The following is a 16,856-nucleotide window of genomic DNA, read 5'->3' as shown; positions in this document are numbered from 1 at the left end:
TTGACCGTGTTGGGGAGATCGCCTGCACGATCGCTTTGAGGTAAGTACAGAACTCTCCAGGCTATTTTGGCTCGCGCTGCTCGCGCTGTTGAGCCACCCGTGTTCCTTCCTCATCTGGGCTCACCGCTCTGTCTAATAAGGTCCAGGCGCTCAGGAGGCTCCGCCAGCTGACGGAGTGACTTCGGATAGGAGGAGGGAAAGTGGGGTGAAAGGCAGCTCGACTCCAACCAAACAGTGTGGCCGTACAACCCCACCCACAATATGATGGATTCTTATCGATTATTATTTATTATGGCGACGGGATTGAGGAGGTCCTCGAAGTCTTTCTTCCAACATCCTACAATGTCCCCAGTTGAGGTCAGCAGCTCGTCCTCCGTTGTAAACAGTGTTAGTGAAGACCTGCTTTCCCCTCCTGAGGACAGTCCTCCTCCATGGCCTCCCCGAACTCCCAGACCCGAGTTTTTGCCTCCACAACCACTCAGGCTGCGGTCTCCACCACCGGGTTCGGGGGTTGCCGCTATGACAGTCCCGTCGCCACGTCTTCCGTGGAGGAAGCAGAGGCTGAGGTCTCAGAGGTGGACTGAGGTCTCAGAGGTGGACTGAGGTCTCAGAGGTGGACTCGTCCATCACCCAAGCTGAAGTCTCTGAGGTGGTCGGTAAGCTCCTCGGTCTCAAGGCACCGGTCTTGGTTGACACGTCTCTGCAACATGGCGTGGCGGTCGGGGACGGAGCCTCTGGACTGGCAGACCGGGGTGGTGGTCCCCCTGTTTAAAAAGGGGAACCGGAGGGTGTGCTCCAACTATAGGGGGATCACACTCCTCAGCCTCCCTGGGAAAGTCTATTCCAGGGTCCTGGAGAGGAGGATTCCACCGATAGTCGAACCTCAGATTCAGGAGGAACAATGTGGTTTTCTGGTCGTGGAACAGTGGACCAGCTCTAGACCCTCCATAGGGGCTCGAGGGTTCGTGGGAGTTCGCCCAACCAGTCCACATGTGTTTTGTGGACTCCTGGTGTCTTGTGGGGGGGGGGGCTCCGGGAATACGGAGTCCGGGGCCCCTTGTTAAGGGCCGTCCGGTCTTTGTATAACCGGAGCAGGAGTCTGGTCCGCATTGCTGGCAGTAAGTCGGACCTGTTCCCGGTGCATGTTGGACTCCGGCAGGGCTGCCCTTTGTCACCGGTTCTGTTCAGAATCTTTCTGGACAGAATTTCTAGGTGCAGCCAGGAGCCGGAGGGGGTCCGGTTCAGGGACCAGGGGCTGGAGGGGGTCCGGTTCGGGAACCACAGGATTTCATCTCTGCTTTTTGCAGATGATGTTGTCCTGTTGGCTTCATGGAACCCGGACCATCATGCACTGGGGCGGTTCGCAGTCCAGTGTGAAGCGACAGGGATGAGGATCAGCACCTCCAGATCCGATGGTCCTCGACCGGAACAAGGTGGTCTGCCCTCTCCAGGTCGGTGGAGAGACTCTGGCCCAGGTGGAGGAGTTTCAGTATCTTGGGGTCTTGTTCACAGTGGGGGGCGGGTGGAGGAGAGACTGACAGGAGGGTGGAGCAGCGTCTGCAGTGATCAGTCGTTTCGGTCCGTTGTGGTGAAGAAAGAGCCGAAAGGCGAAGCTCTCGATGTACCGGTCAGTCTGCGTTCCCACCCTCACCTCTGGTCATGACCGAAAGGACAAGATCCCAGAAACAAGCGGCTGAAATGAGCTTCCTCCATAGGGGGGCTGGACTCCCTTAGAGACAGGGGGAGGAGCTCAGTCACCAGGGGGAGGAGCTCGGAGTAGAGCCGCTACTCCTCCACATCCAGAGGAGCAGCTGAGGAGGCTCAGCTCCTCTTCAGGACGCCTCCTGGACGCCTCCCTGGGGAGGAGTTCCGGGCATGTCCCACCGGGAGGAGACCCCGGGGAAGACCCAGGACACGCTGGAGAGACGATGTCTCTCGGCTGGCCTGGGAACGCCTTGGGATCCTCCCAGAGGACCTGGAGGAAGTGTCTGGGGACAGGAAGTCCGGGCATCTCTGCTGAGACTGCTGCCCCCGCGACCCGGAGCCGGATAAGCGGTAGAAAATGGATGGATATTATTTATTATATGGAATTCATATATATTCATACATTCTGGGTTTGATTGTTCTCCCCTTGAGAGAAAAACATTCTGTCTGTCCTCGGGTCCAAACTGCCGAGGCGCTAAATGGAAAACTGGAAACTTGAAGACCAGTGGTGATCGGCTGTTTGGAAGCAGAAGCAACAGTCGAGGGCATCGCCGCTAAAGTGAGGGGGGCGATCGAGAGCCAGGAGGGTGTGGTCGGGTGATGAATCCTGCTTTCAGAGGCAGAAGAAGGAAGCTGCTTTGGCATGACACATGATCTAAATCCCGTTCAGACGTTTCTCACAGCAGAATAAAAATCCAAGAGGTTTGCTGAATCCCTCAATTATGTCTGATGCTGATTTTCAGTCAGTAGATCAAATGAACTGGGAGATGTTGAGCTAAAGATACTGAGACTCGGCTCTCCAGCGGAACACTCTTTCTCTTTCCTGGTCTGTGAAGCCAACAGAGGCCGAGGACAAGACCAGCCCTCAGCAACAGCAGACGCGTGACGTTAAACAAACTGGCTTTGTAAATATTATGTCTCTAACTTATGAAGGAGCCCACATTCAGCCAGTGCTGCAGCTCGCTGGTGGGGGCGGAGCCTGTGTGAGGGAGTGGCTTCAAAACACCGACCACTGCCTGAAGTGCAGAAGTCCTGACTGGGACCAATGTCCGCGGCGTTAAGGGTCTGGAGTCCGTCTGGGCTTTCATTAATTCAATAAATGAATCGATTCCACTGTTCCTCTGTCCAGCTGAGCTGCTGCTCAGCCTGTGATGTTCATGACGGCCCTGCTGGAGCAGGTCATTGTGGTTCAAAGCAGCACTGAGGAACTTTCAGTTTTCGTTGAAAGTTTCAGGGGGCAGCTGAACTTTAAATACACCAGGCTAGAACCACATTAGAAAGTATGTGTTTGTCATGATCAGGGGTTAAATTATGGAACAGTTTAACAGATGAATTAAAGAAAAGTAAAACCATAAGCATATTTAAAAGAATATTAAAAACGCAACTTTTAAATAAATATAGGGATGAAGAGCAGCAGGGGCGGTAAAGACAGAGTCAATTTAAAATAAACAAACAAGCAAACAAACATAATACAAAATAACTATGTGTATGTGTGTGTATATGTGTGTTTATATATATATGTATTTGTGTATATACTGTATGTATATATGTATATATGTTTATGTTTATATATATATATGCATAAGTATAATTCCTGATGTATGTTTGTATGTTAAAATATGCGCGAAAAACACTTCAAAATGTTAATCGTCCTCTCCTATGATTGAGCAGAGGTAGATTATATACAGAAATTAAGTATTATACAGGGGAAGTGTTACACTGTGACTGTGTATGAAAAGTATAAACATGTAAAGGTTAAAATATCACTGCAGGAGGTGAGGATAAAAGGGGGAGGATTAAATAAGTTTAACTTCTTCCTCCTCCTTTTTGAACATGTAGATCTGTAACACATGCAGGGTGCTGCTGCAGCTCGGCATGGGCCGGTATGAGATGCTGACGTATGATAACCTGAGGCAAAAATATCACGGTATCACGGTGTTATGATTGCAGCTCTAAAATGTGCACTTTGAATGTCTGTATTTAAAAAAAAAAAGGAAAAAATGTTTCAATAGAACAGTCTTTTATCTTTTCTGTTTTCCTGTTTGTTTTTTCTGTCCTAAAAAAAAGACATACAGAATGAAACATTACACTGCGCCTCTCTTCTTCACGTCATGTTAGCGAGTAAACTCGCTGTTGTTATCCATCTTAGCAATAAAGATTGATGAAAGAAAAAAGTTGTAGATAACTTTTCTTTTTACTGAGGCAGATATGGTAACTAGCATGCTAAGATAAATCCTGAGCAAGCTAGTTACCATATCTGCCTCAGTTAAAGGTGCTGTAGGCAGGATTCCGCATCTCCGCCATCTTGCTTAGGGTTACCTCAGCAAGATGGCGATTTGACCCATCTAAGATGGCGATTTGAAACCCAGCACAGCCAATCCTGTCCTGTTTTCTCTGACATCACGCCCTTACACAAGTTAAGCCCCTCCCACAAGAATGTGTGACGAACGCCCCTCGGCCAATCACGGTTAGAGCCTCATGGGCTCTTCTGATTGGTCAAAGATACCTGGAGCTGTGGAGATTCCTTTTCAGCTCAGAACAGAGACAGATGGAAACGCTGCGGCCTCGCGGTAGAGCAGTGATGCTACACTCCTAAAGGATTATCAATGGATACTCTAACATTTAATACAAAGAAAACACAGAAAAATTAGCAGTGACTAGCAGAATCCTGCCTACAGCAGCTTTAAAATATAGAAAAAGTTACTAAAAGGTAGAGATGAAGAAAAGAAAAGATGTGGTCGTTACCATATCTGCCTCGGTAACGAGCTCATTTCACTAATGTCAGACGCTAACACGCTCCTTCATTTCAAGACAGCTTTAACTTTTCCTTAAATTTAGCATGCAGCGACGGGTGGTGCTCCGTAGAAACGCCATCATATTGGATGTCTTGCCTCCTCGGGCTGCCGCTGTCCTCAAGCACGTTCTGCACGTCGGGCGACCTTCTTCCTCCAAGCCGTGGCCGTTCACGGCAGCCCAAGTATTCCCAAACAGCCGACTTAGTCCGCTTGGACGGCGGAAAAGTTCCGGAGGCTCGCCTCGTTCAACCATCACACAGCCTGCAGAGCCGCCTGCACAAGCCGGGGGGAGGGGGAGGGGGCGGGGCTTCAGGCTGCCGCTTCAGACAGTGAGGGACCTCTGCTTCCTCCCTGATTAGACGTCACATTAAAAAAACGCTCATACCGCAGGAACGGTATGACGGAAAATTTTAGTGGTTTGGAAACCTTGACTTTTTCATACCGTGGTATCCCTTAGAACCGGTAACCGGCCCATGGCTGTGTTCAGGTTGTTTTTTCTGGGCGGCCAGTTTCCCCCTGAACCACCGACGGCTGCAACACGGGAACCCGAGCATCACCGTCCCATTCTGCTCCAGACGGTCTGCCTGTAAGGTACCGGACTCCGGCTCCGGGCTCCCTTAAAGACAGGAAAGTGGAACGAAGCTGAGTTGAAAGTTTCAGAGTTGGCGCTCTCGCAGTAGCGCCCCCAGCAGGCCTGGTGGTGTGTTTGCGGTCGATGCTGCATACAGGCTGACTTGTTGCCGAGCTGATGCTGAAGGAGAACGGCTCCTAAAGCTGCTTCCTCTCTGCTCACCGCCTCGTCTGCCTGGAAGATCAGCAACCCGCCGCCCGACCGGCCGGTCTGCACAAACCACCAATCTGTGAGATCATACGATGACAAACAGAAGCAAACATCACTGCATCAGACGGACGGACGGACGGACAGATGAGGACACTCGTCCTCGTAGGACTTACATGATGCTTAAAGCAGAACTATGCAACTTTTTTACCTCAAATGTTTGTCAGAATCCCTGTGGGCGGAAACAGAGACTTGTCACGGTGATTGGCCGGCCCCCCCTCCCCCCCCGGGGTCTGTACTGAAAACAGCGCTTACAACTTTCAGAGGAGTGACCCGACCACATCTGGCGAGAACTCAGGCGGGATTACAAGTAAAATAAACATGAAACCCTCGCTAGCGTTAGCAACGCCACCTTAGCTGCTCATGGATGGCCGAACCAAAAAGACAGAAAAAAACCTTGGTCTGACGAGCAGAAAAAAAGAAAACGGGAGTGGAACGCTCTCTGCAGGGGGCGGGGGGGGGGGGGGGGGGGGGGGGTGATGCGGAGAACGTTTACGACAGTGAGCTTTCACAGGAGACCAGTAGGGGGAGCGCCAGAGCAAATCTTGCATAGTTCTGCTTTGAGTTTGAAGAAGCCTCATAACATTCTGATTTGAAGTGCGCCTCCTCTGGACAGAGTTCAGTTTTAGAACTGTGATAACTGAGAGACGACTGATGTTCCTACAACCAGAGACACATTCAGACGTCAGAGGTTCCTCAGCAGGATTTATTAGGCCTGAAATAATGGAACAGAAATAACTTTAAAAGCACTGCAATTAAATAATTACACACACACACACATATATGTGTGTGTATGTGTATGTGTATGTGTATATATATGTGTGTGTGTGTGTGTGTGTGTGTGTGTGTGTGTGTGTGTGTGTGTGTGTGTGTGTGTACATATATAATAAAAGAATAGCTCTTCTGTATCTATAGCACATCCTCGTCCTGGGATACCAGCTGGCAGAACATTACTCTGTTCATGAAAACCGGATGTGGCTGGCCCGGTTCAGGCGGTGCAGACGATGGAGGTTGGATGTGTTGCACTGACTCCTTGTGGTGAAATGAAGTAACTGCAGATGCACCGGCATACAGCCTGGACACCGCGGACTCCGTGAACAGCCTGACAGTACTTCAGTCTGACACAAATAAAGAAACAGAATACTCAGATTACATTAAAACAGACAGAGTTTTACCTGAAACACAGTAACTGAATTACCGTGCGCGTCTGGAACTCTGTGTTGTGTCGGTCGTCATGGTAACTCTGAACCATCTGCTCTGACAGCGCGGTTACCCACAATTCCACATATAAACGCGCCAGGTACTTTTTGAAAATAGAACATCCTCCCGTCACCAGTACTCCCGAAGCCTCAGCTGAAATCCCTCCAACCCTTCAGCCCTGGTTCAGTTTTCCTTTTGTTTTGTTTTGAGATTGCTGTTGTTTTTTATTGTCCAATGCCCAATGCACGTCCAATAGACACGTGTCTGTTACAAGCAATCACAATTTTGTGTTTTGTAATATACAGAAAAAACAAGGAAAAAAAGGAAAAAAACAAAGAAAAAAAAGACTCAGCAAATCACTGTACAAAGGTAACTTTAACTCGGTAAAAATTTGGAATCAGATTAAATCACATCTAAAGGCCCTGAATATGTACACTGATACACTGATTTGTAACAATCATGCTTTCAAGCCCTCTGTTGAAGATCCAGTGTTTGCTCGATGGAGGGAGGAGGGAGCGGGTCCCTGAGCAGTTCATCAGGGGGGGCACCTGATGTCCTTTGAGAAACTGAAAGCTAAGTATAACCTGCCAGCCTCACATTTCTTCTGCTATCTGCAGATCAGAAATTGTGTAACGACCCATGTATCAACATTATCAGACATCCCGACACCATGCACTTCAAAGAATAATTAAAGTCACGCCAGGTAAAAAAGGAGCAGTTTCAAGTTTTTATCAGACACTCTTTAACCAGATGGAGACGAGCACAGAAAAGCAAAGGTCTGAGTGGGAATCCAAACTGGGAATACTTCTTTCCACAGAATACTGGGATATATGTCTTTCGAATATTCACTGTAACAGGTCTCAGGTTGAGTACCCATAAACAGATAAGAAGTCCTGTAAAACAGGAAGAAAAGATGAAACGGACGACCGATGCTTCTGGTGCAGTCTGGCTTCCTCAGCAGAATTTATTCACAATTCCCATAGTATGTTCTTTCTTTTCCCATATTTTCTTAAACATATTAGAAACAAAATCACAACTGATCACAGACAGTAACAATTCAATCCTATTTTCCTCAATGAAACAACAAAATATCATTTTACCACAAAATATGATCTTACATCAGTATAGTACTGCATTAAAACGTTCCCTTTCAGTCAAATCAACTGTTTATCACTCAGATCAAATCTAAATCAATGAAATGTAACTTATTTAACCTTTCTTTAAGTTGAAATTGCAGACATGAGTGTATTACTCTTAAATTATGGGATTAATGTATGCGCTGAAGACAAAGTTGATCCATTTTCACCATTTTCAAACAATCACATGAAGATATCACTGTAACTCATAACTTATTTACACAATCAACAACATAAAAATCCATAAGAATGATATTTAGCCTCAAACAAAATGTGCAGGAGCCATGAATTAATACAGAGTTTTGGTCACAAAGGAAAAAACTACACCACTGCTGTGCCATCTTATGCCACATGTGACACACGGAGGAAACACGTTTCCCATTCATTCAAAAAAACACGGTCAAATCTACTCAAAACATGAACAAACTCAAATGATCATCTTCTCCAAACATTTAATCACCAGTTTGAGTAACTTTTATGAATATATTCACAGTCCACTAACCTGTAAAACAGGAAGAAAAGATGAAACGGACGACCGATGCTTCTGGTGCAGTCTGGCTTCCTCAGCAGAATGAGAAGTTGATACTTCCGTTTGCACAGAGAAGCAAGGCGCCACTGCCTCCTACTGGTGGCACTGAATAAGTGTCTCAGAAGAAAATAATTTTCTTTGCTCTTAGGATAAGCAATAATTAATCACTTTGGATTATATTCACAAATCTACAGAAATAATATACTCAGAATAAACAAAACTTCATAAAATGTGACCGACATTTAATGAGCGTCACATTCACCAATGCTCAATTAACGTCAGGCACAAACTAATTCAGTTTAAATAATTCATAGATTACATTACTCAAAGAAAAAAGTCCAGAGAACCAGGTTGGAACACTCACTCATCAGCTCTGGACGTGTCCCAGTCTCCATTCATTCTGGTCTTCAATACCGTATTGGCCCGAATATAAGACGACTCCGATTATAACAAAAAAAAAATGCTGAAGACAGTAAGGCCACTCATAAAACAACTTTTTATTATACAATTATTATAAACTCAAAAACTCACAACTGAGATAACATTTCACGAGATATAAAATGAAAAAATATATTCTCTTTCTCAAAATAAGAAACAAGAAGCAACAAATAAGAACCTCAAGGGGTCAAAACTGCATCAGTGATGTAAATAACTGTCCAGGTCCTTCAGCTGAATCAGGCTCTGGTGGTGGACATTCCGTCTGTCCGTCTTTCAGAGACGTATTCTCTCTCCCTTCTATCAGTCTCTCTGAAGCGTCTCTCAGGACCACGGAAAGCTTTTCTCATAGCGTTAGCATCTGGAGTGTTTTTTCTGTGCTCTCCAGTCAGAACGAGGCTCTGCTCCACCAGACCTCCTGGCGGCTTGGCAGTAGTTTGATGACTCTGCTGCGTTGATCACCATCAGTTTAAAGTTGGTATCATAACTTCTCCTCTGTTGTTGCTCAGTTGTCCAGCGTTCAGCCCCTTTGTTCCAGATGATCCGCCATTTTTCATCAGATCATCTGATCTCATTTCATCGCTCCACTCGCTCTCTGCTCAGTGATACTTTGGCTCCATCTAGCGGCGCGGATGTGTATTGACCATCTACCGTAAGTCTGCGATTATAACACCACCCCACTTTTGAGGATGCAGTTTCTGGAAAAAAAAAACATCGTCTTATATTCGGGCCAAGACGGTATTTGATTTTACTCAAAAGCACTTAAAAGGTTGTGTGAACCCTGCCCCCTGGTGGCCATTCTAGGATCAGTCAGCGATTCAACCCATTACTGTAACAGCACAAAATCCTCACAACAGTCTTTATGTTTTGGCGCCATTTTGGCCAAAAGGCTTCTTTTAAGACACTGGAAATCAGATAACGTACCCTCAATTGAAATGTGGCTGAGGGAGCTCAGCGAGACCCTGCTCATGGAGAAACTCAGATTTAACAATGTAGGTAGAAAGGCAATGTTTAATGAAGTATGGGAACCTGTGTTAAAGTCCCTGAAGAACTCGGGTGAGGTTAATGTGAACGTCCCTTCAGGATAATTCTGTGACGATGTGGACGATAAAAAGGTCCTTCTTCCTGATAAATGATACGAGTATCTTTGGTTGTCAGACACACAGCGTCTGCTCAGCTTCTGTCACCACGGACGTTTCTTTAAACTTCCAGCAAAGGATTACACTTTTATTTTGTTGTTGTTTCGCCATAGAATCAAATTGGGTTGGAATGGGATACATAGTCACACCCAGCCTCTTTATGTGTGATGTTGCTGCTGTTTTTTTTTTTTCTTTCTTCTTCTTTTCCTTAGTTTTTTTTTTTTTCCCTTATTCTGTCTGGTTCAGTTTTCTAATATCCATCCTCCTGAGCCGTCTCTGAGCGCCGTCGCCTCGGCAGCTGAAGCTGCTTCGCCTCGTTGCTCGTCACCGATCCTCGCTCCGAGATCCGCCGCCGCACGTTTCTCTCTGAAAACCCTCGCTTCGCCTCGGCCGAACCGCAGGAAGTCTCTGGCGTCAAGCCGCTCGTGGCAGCTGGACGCGCCGCGCGGCGAGCCCACACCACCAGGGGGCAGTAATGTGTCGAAGCAGAAGAAGAAGAAGGGGGTCGTTCCGGCTCAAGGCGAAGCGAGACTCACGAAAGGGAACAACGCTCAGATTTTATTTCCCACCTTGTGTGAAATAAACCACAGCAGGAACTCGGACAGAGGCTCCTTCTCCGTTTTTTCATTTTCGATTTCCAAACGAAACTCGACAGAGGCTCCTTCTCCGTGTTTTGTTTACCTTCATCCAAACAGAAACGGGAAATCGGACGGTTTTCCGTTTTTCATTAATCCATATCAATCCGGAGGACAGCCGGCCGTGAAGCACCCGGACCGGTTCTGTTCCAGAGTGAAGAAAAGGGTTCTGGTCTTTGGTTTTTTTTTCTTCCTCTCTGGTTCCTGGTAGCAGAAAAAACATAATGATGGAAAAATATTACAGTGATCTCCTTGTCTTGATCTGATGCCAGGAACGACTGCTGGAGCGCAGGCAGCGCCCCCCTCTGGCGTGGATGACCCCCTTCCAGACCCAAAAGAACAGAAATCCTGCTGGATCTGGTGGTTCTGGTCTGGCTGCGGCTCACCTGTCTGGTACTGTTCTGTTTATTCTGAGCTCTATAGAGCCCAGACCCTGACTCCACCGTGAGCATCCTCTCCTTCACCGGAAACGGCGTCTTAAATCCACAGAGTCCAAAATCCTGTCTGGATTAAAGGAAGAGGCGCCCGGCCCCGGAGGGGACGGGTTCTTCTAGAAGCAGCTGTTAGAACTGATGTGGAGGGACGTGAATCTAAACTAGACGGTTCTGTTAGAGCTGTAACTGTAACTGTAACTGTAACTGTCACGCTGCAACAGTCAGTAATGAGTAAAAGTAAGAGTGTAATGGAGGAAACGGGAATCTCTGAGATCTGGAGGGATTTTCATCCTTCTGGTATGACTGATCACCTCTGCTCCTCAGTCCACATGATCCAGAACGGATCATTTACATTCAGCAGGGACCGGCTCAGAGCAGAACCCTGTGGTACCGGATCAGCTGACCGAGCAGAACGTTCTGCCGTTCATTCATTCATCTACAGGAACAGAGGAAACTCACTAACGGACAGCTTGGGGACCTCATGCCAGCGTTCTGAACGACCTGAATGTAACGAGGAGAAGAACCAGATCCAGACCTGCAGGAAAAGCCAGAGACCAGCTGAAGGTAAACCGGTTATTGCAGCCTCAGTCACAAAGCGAAGGCGTGATGTTCCTCACAGATGTTTATTGGCTTGATCACCACACCAAACACCAAACACCGTAGAACTAATCACAAAACATAAAGCACAAAACATAAAGCGATTAACCCAAATACCGGCATATAAACATATTTACAACAGAAAAACGCACATTTGGCCTGCTTATGGCTCAGGCTGAGTCTTCTTTTGTTCGCATCTTGGCTTTATAAGAAACTTTCCACAGCGACGCAATCTTCCGCCGTCAGCTGTTCAGATGCGGACCTTCCGCTGACATGACATCACCCGGAAGTGGAACTCCAACGGTTAAATACAATTTTCCCTATTTCATATAAATAAATAAATACAAGTATAAATTTCATCCTTATCAAAATACTTCAGTTAATATGCAAAAACAAATAATATTTACCGTGACTTTTTATAAATACAGCATACAAATAAACGCAAGATAAAATTCCATACAGTGCAATACCGCCACCTATTGGATTTTAAATTACATTTCATGCACTCGTCACACCATCCGTTACACTCCCACCATCACACTGTGTGTGATTCTGCATAATAATTAACACAATATTAACAGTTCATCAGTTTACAACTCTCTAGCACACATTACAAATATGATTATTCAGCCTCGAGTAAAGCTACGTTCACACCGCCAAGTGCTGTCTGCGATTTTGCGTCAAAGACAAGTGAAAACAAATGGGAACGCGCGTTCCAGCTGCGATGAGACGCAACGCGTCGGACGCGGCGCGTCGTCACGACGCGTCACCATGCGTTGTGCGGTGCGTCGGGGCGTTGGCGCTACGCGTCGCGATTTTGCGTCCGACGCTGAAGTTGGGAAATCTGAACTTTGGCGCGTCGCGATTTTGCGGCAAACCAATCATAGAGCGTGCCCATGGTGACGTCGGCCAGGGAGCGGGAACCGGTCCGAAGAGAAGCACTTCGACCATGGAGGAGCGTGTAATAATGGCCGTTTACGCTCGCCCAGAGCTCTGGGACAAAACTTCTTCTTTTTACAGGGACAGGAACAGAAAAGCAATTGCTTGGAGAAGGGTCAGTGAGGAGGTGGGCGTCCCTGGTAAGTAACATGAAAAACCCAACTTCTATTTAGTTTAGATCACCCGCTTTTTTTTACCTAGCCAAAAGATCGAGTTAGCACCATTGCTACATCCATGTTTGCTGACTAGTCGTATGTTCATTCAGAGGAGGTTTGCCGAGTGCGGTGGAAGAGCCTCAGGGACACCTACATCAGGGAGAGCCGGAAGGAGAGAGAAAGGAGGGACAGGAGTGGTGGAGCAGCAGCGACAGGTGCCAAGTGGCGGTACCTCGCCCTCCTGTCCTTTCTGGAGCCCTCCGTGGCGCCACGCCACACTAGTGGGAATATGAGCCCACGGAGGGCCCAGGAGGATCAGGAAGGAGGGCGCCCAGAGGAGCCAGTAGAAGAAGCAGCAGGGCTTTCAGGTGCTTGAGGTCTCTCAAATGAAGCTATGAAAATATGTTGTACAAGGCTGACAAAATAAAACAAGGATTGAGTCATTGCTGTCAATAATAGAGTATTTATTTTACTGTTATTTTCATGTAATTACATATTAATATCATTTGCTGTAGTTGTCATCAGTGTAGTTGCAGCAGCTATAATAGCATTAAAAACAATCTGATAACAATACAAATGCTTGCACTTATGAGGTCATGTTTTTTATTTCTTTTATCATACCCTTTGGAACCAGGTGAGCTGCTGACCCAGCTGGAGGACACACAGCAGCCAGAGTCCTCCCTGGGTCTGCCTGGCCCCACCCCTGCTGCTGCTTCCACATCTGGCTCCTCTGCTGCAGAAACATCTGTGCAGGCTGGCCCTTCCTCTGCTGCTCCACCACCAGGTGTGGAAAGTTGTCACTTTAAAGATGTACTTAGTTTTTGTAATGTAGGGTGTGTAATTCACATACATTTCTCCAAAACTTCCATGGATGTATTTGGCTCCATATTTAAAATATTTAAAACTAAAGATTGATTGTACAGATAATGTTAGTTTAATATTTTGTACAAAAGTTAATTGTTACTAATTGTCTCAAGTTTTGTTTGTGTAAAAACTTTTCAGTGAAACATGTTTTCGCTCTCAGCATTCGCATTTGACTTTTTCTTTGAAGGTCCGAGGAAGAGAGGCAGAAAGAGGCGCCACGACTCCGGGCCCACAGAGTGGCAAAAGCAGATGCTGGACACTCTGAGGGCCATACCAGAAGCGCCTCCTGCTGCACCGCCCAGGCCTCTCTCCGAGGACGAGATGTTCCTCCTTTCTCTCGTTCCTCTTCTGCAAAAGGTGCCTCCTCAGTCCAAGGACTACGTCAAATTCCAAATTCATAAATTAATATATGACAACAGCACAGTTCTGTTAAATTTGGAACGATTGGAGCCTACAGAGTAAACTGGTTTATTAACCAAGAGGAGGCGTCCTTTGCAGAAGAGGAAGCAGACCTTCTGCTCTCCCTCCCCTGAGGCTGTTCCACCGCACCTTCTCCAAGCATGGACTTTTCTGTTCCTGTCCCTGTGAACTTGTAAATAGTTATTTATTTTAGTTGTATATAGTTTCTATGTCAGAAATCAATCTATGTTCTATTTTGTAATAAATAACTTTTCCCCCACTTATTTTGGAGTCTTATTTATAAGCACAAAACAAGTTGACATACATGGTTTAAACAGCTAATATAGATATTGTCCCAAGTAAAACATTACTACATTTATGGGATTTATGAAATGTCATATCAAAAACAGACAAAAGTGTGGAATTCATGTTTTATTGTTTTCACATTAACCTGTTAAGACAATCTTCTAATTTGTAACTGGAATAATGTGATGAAGTTGAAGCTGCAGGCAGCAGTGAAGTCCTCACTCAGAGCAGTTATCTGCAAACAGAAAGAAGACAGATTTACAGCACAAATATAGAAACATTGATTTGGACTTTTGTTGTCCGGTTGCATGTCTTTTCTATTTCAAGGTTGTGGCTCTTTAGTTTTAAGTGGGTGGCTCTTAAAAGAGCCGTTGTGTGTCAGTCCTGTGGAGGACAGAACTCTTCTCCTGGCTGCCATGGTACAGCTCCCTCTTCACAGAAGTGAGCCATGAACACCTCCCTCGCAGATGTGGCATCTCTGGTGGCGTTGTTGGCTCCCATCCGTCCCACGGATTGAAGAGGCTCTTCCTGGGCTGCTGCTCCCCTCTGCGCTGGTACATGGTGAAGTGCAGCAGGCCTCATGAAGTTGTGGAGAAGGCAGGTGGCCTTCACACACTTCTCTGCAACTTCAGGGAGGATTTCAAGAGCCCCTCGAAAAGCCCTCCACTGTGCTGACCAGATCCCAAATGCATCCTCCACCACCAGCCGAGCTCGGGACAGGCGGTAATTGAAGACGCGCTGCTCTCGGGTAAGACCACCACGTCCTGGAAAGGGCCGCATCAGGTTTCTGCGCAGGGGGAATGCCTCGTCTGCCACAAACACATGAGGCTGGAGTTGTCTGTGGTCAGCTCCTGGCAGGTGCAGATCCTGAGGCAGGGGCAGCGTGCCTTCGCGAAGGGCTTGACCAAAGGTGGAGTTGGCCAAGATCCCCCCGTCGCTGCTTTGACCATAACCTCCAACATCTATGATGCGGAACTGGTACCTGGCATCCACGACAGCAAGGAGGACGATGGAGTGGTCCCCCTTGTGGTTAAAAAAGAGAGAGCCAGAGTTGGGAGGTGCCCTCAGCTTCACATGCTTCCCGTCCAGAGCGCCACAGCGCAGTGGGAAGTTCCAACGCTCCTCAAACTCCTCAGCGATGGACCTCCACTCTGCTGCTCCAGGCACGGCCATAAACTCCTCCGCTAGGCAATCCCAAATGGCTGTCACCACATCTGGGATGATAGTGGAGACTGTGGAGACGCCGACCCTGAAGCTGTTGGCAATGGTGCGGTAGGAATCCCCAGTGGCAAGAAACCTGAAGAGATAATACAACAATAAATCAGCTACTTTTATTCTGATACAAAACAGTTCAAAACTTCATATGAACATCTACACCAAGATGTGCCTTATTGGTTGGGTAAAAAATGGTAGAGCCTGCGTGACTTCTCCACAAACGGTTTCACAATATTTGACTCCATCACATTTCAGTCTATGACTGAATGTATCCATTATTTTTTTCATTTTTATTAAATGAAAGCATTTTGAAGAGTGATTACAAGACAGTTTTTTAAACAAATAAATATGAATTGACCAAATGGTTGATTAATATTACTATGTAAGTGTAGTGTAGAACAGTTTAGCCTAGTTTATTCCTAGTATTGTGCTGGTTTGGACAAAAATTAGCCCTGGTTTAAACCCAGTGTGGTGCATGATTAGGCCCGATTACGGTCCAGTTTAATCCCGTTTTAACTTTGGTTTCATCATGATTCAGTCCCTGTTTACCAGCGGTGCATAAATTAGATTAGGAAATGTGTTTAAACCCTGTATTTCAGTGCAACTTACCGCAAACAGATGGACAGACGCTCGTCTGCTGAAATGGAGCGCCTGTAGTTGGTGTCCTGGTAGGTGATGCGGGCGCCGACGCGGGCCAGGAGGTCATCGAACTGGGCACAGGTCAGCCGAAAGTACCGCTGAAAGCGACACTCATCCTGGCGCAGCTCCTGGAGCAAATGGTGAAACTCACCAAACTCCGACCGTCTCTGGATAATGTCGTGCACCCAGGCACGGCGTACTCTCCGCCGACGGCGTCGTGGTTCGGCTGTATGAATTAAATAAAGCCAAGCCGCTCGCTGGACAGGATCCATGATGCTAAAGCACACAGGAAAGGAAAGCCCGGAAGCCCCGCCAGGGAAAAAGCCCGGAAGCCCCGCCTCCCCACCAGACGCGACGCGTCGCGTCTGGTGGGGAGGCGGCTTTTTTGGCCCCGCGTTGATCAGCGTCGGACCTCAGAATTGACACGCGTTCAGCTTCTCGCGTTGACGCGCTTTTTGACGCAAAATCGCGTTCGGTGTGAACGTAGCTTAAGAGTACTGTCTTGTGTATTGGTCTCTCTAAGAATGTTGTAGTTGTATGCATCATTTTTTATCTGTTGTGGTGTCACTGGTTCAGGTCCAACAGGATCATTGATAGACTCTACACTTAATGGTCTGCTGTTGACAATCGCCGTGGCTTCGTACATGAAGGTTCTCAGTGATGAGGAATCCAGCCTTTGAGCAGACTGAACCAGGATTGATTTCAACACGCTTCTTACGGTCCTAATCTGTCTCTCCCAAACGCCGCCCATGTGACTGGAAGCAGGAGGGTTGAGAACAAATTTGCATCCCAAGTCTTTCAGTTTCTCCTTACTTGTTTCCATCAAGTTCTGAAGCTCGTTCCTCGCACCTATAAAGTTTGTGCCCTGGTCACAATGCAACTGACTTACATGGCCAC

At 47.0% G+C, this 16,856-nt stretch overlaps 1 protein-coding gene across 1 annotated transcript; it reads right to left on the bottom strand.

The window, feature by feature from the left end:
• Positions 1-14,483: 14,483 nt before the first annotated feature.
• LOC115392390 (putative nuclease HARBI1) lies at positions 14,484-16,236 on the bottom strand. Its single transcript, XM_030096980.1, has 2 exons — positions 15,930-16,236; positions 14,484-15,402 (listed from the first exon to the last, which is right to left on the bottom strand). The coding sequence occupies exons 1-2, from the start codon at positions 16,229-16,231 to the stop codon at positions 14,484-14,486; spliced, it is 1,221 nt and encodes a 406-aa protein (XP_029952840.1). The 5' UTR covers positions 16,232-16,236.
• Between the last annotated feature and the right edge of the window lie 620 nt (positions 16,237-16,856).

Source organism: Salarias fasciatus, chromosome 7 (genome assembly GCF_902148845.1).
Source record: "Salarias fasciatus chromosome 7, fSalaFa1.1, whole genome shotgun sequence".
NCBI classification, from domain to species: Eukaryota; Metazoa; Chordata; class Actinopteri; order Blenniiformes; family Blenniidae; genus Salarias; species Salarias fasciatus.
This window is presented reverse-complemented; position numbering and strand designations above follow the sequence as displayed.

What these genes read in the sequence shown, in the direction of transcription:
- LOC115392390 (XM_030096980.1), bottom strand. Translation starts at nt 16,231, where the DNA reads ATGGATCCTGTCCAGCGAGCGGCTTGGCTTTATTTAATTCATACAGCC. An exon ending in CGTCTGTCCATCTGTTTGCG is followed by an intron (nt 15,403 to 15,929) that starts GTAAGTTGCACT and finishes TTATCTCTTCAG; the next exon opens with GTTTCTTGCCACTGGGGATT.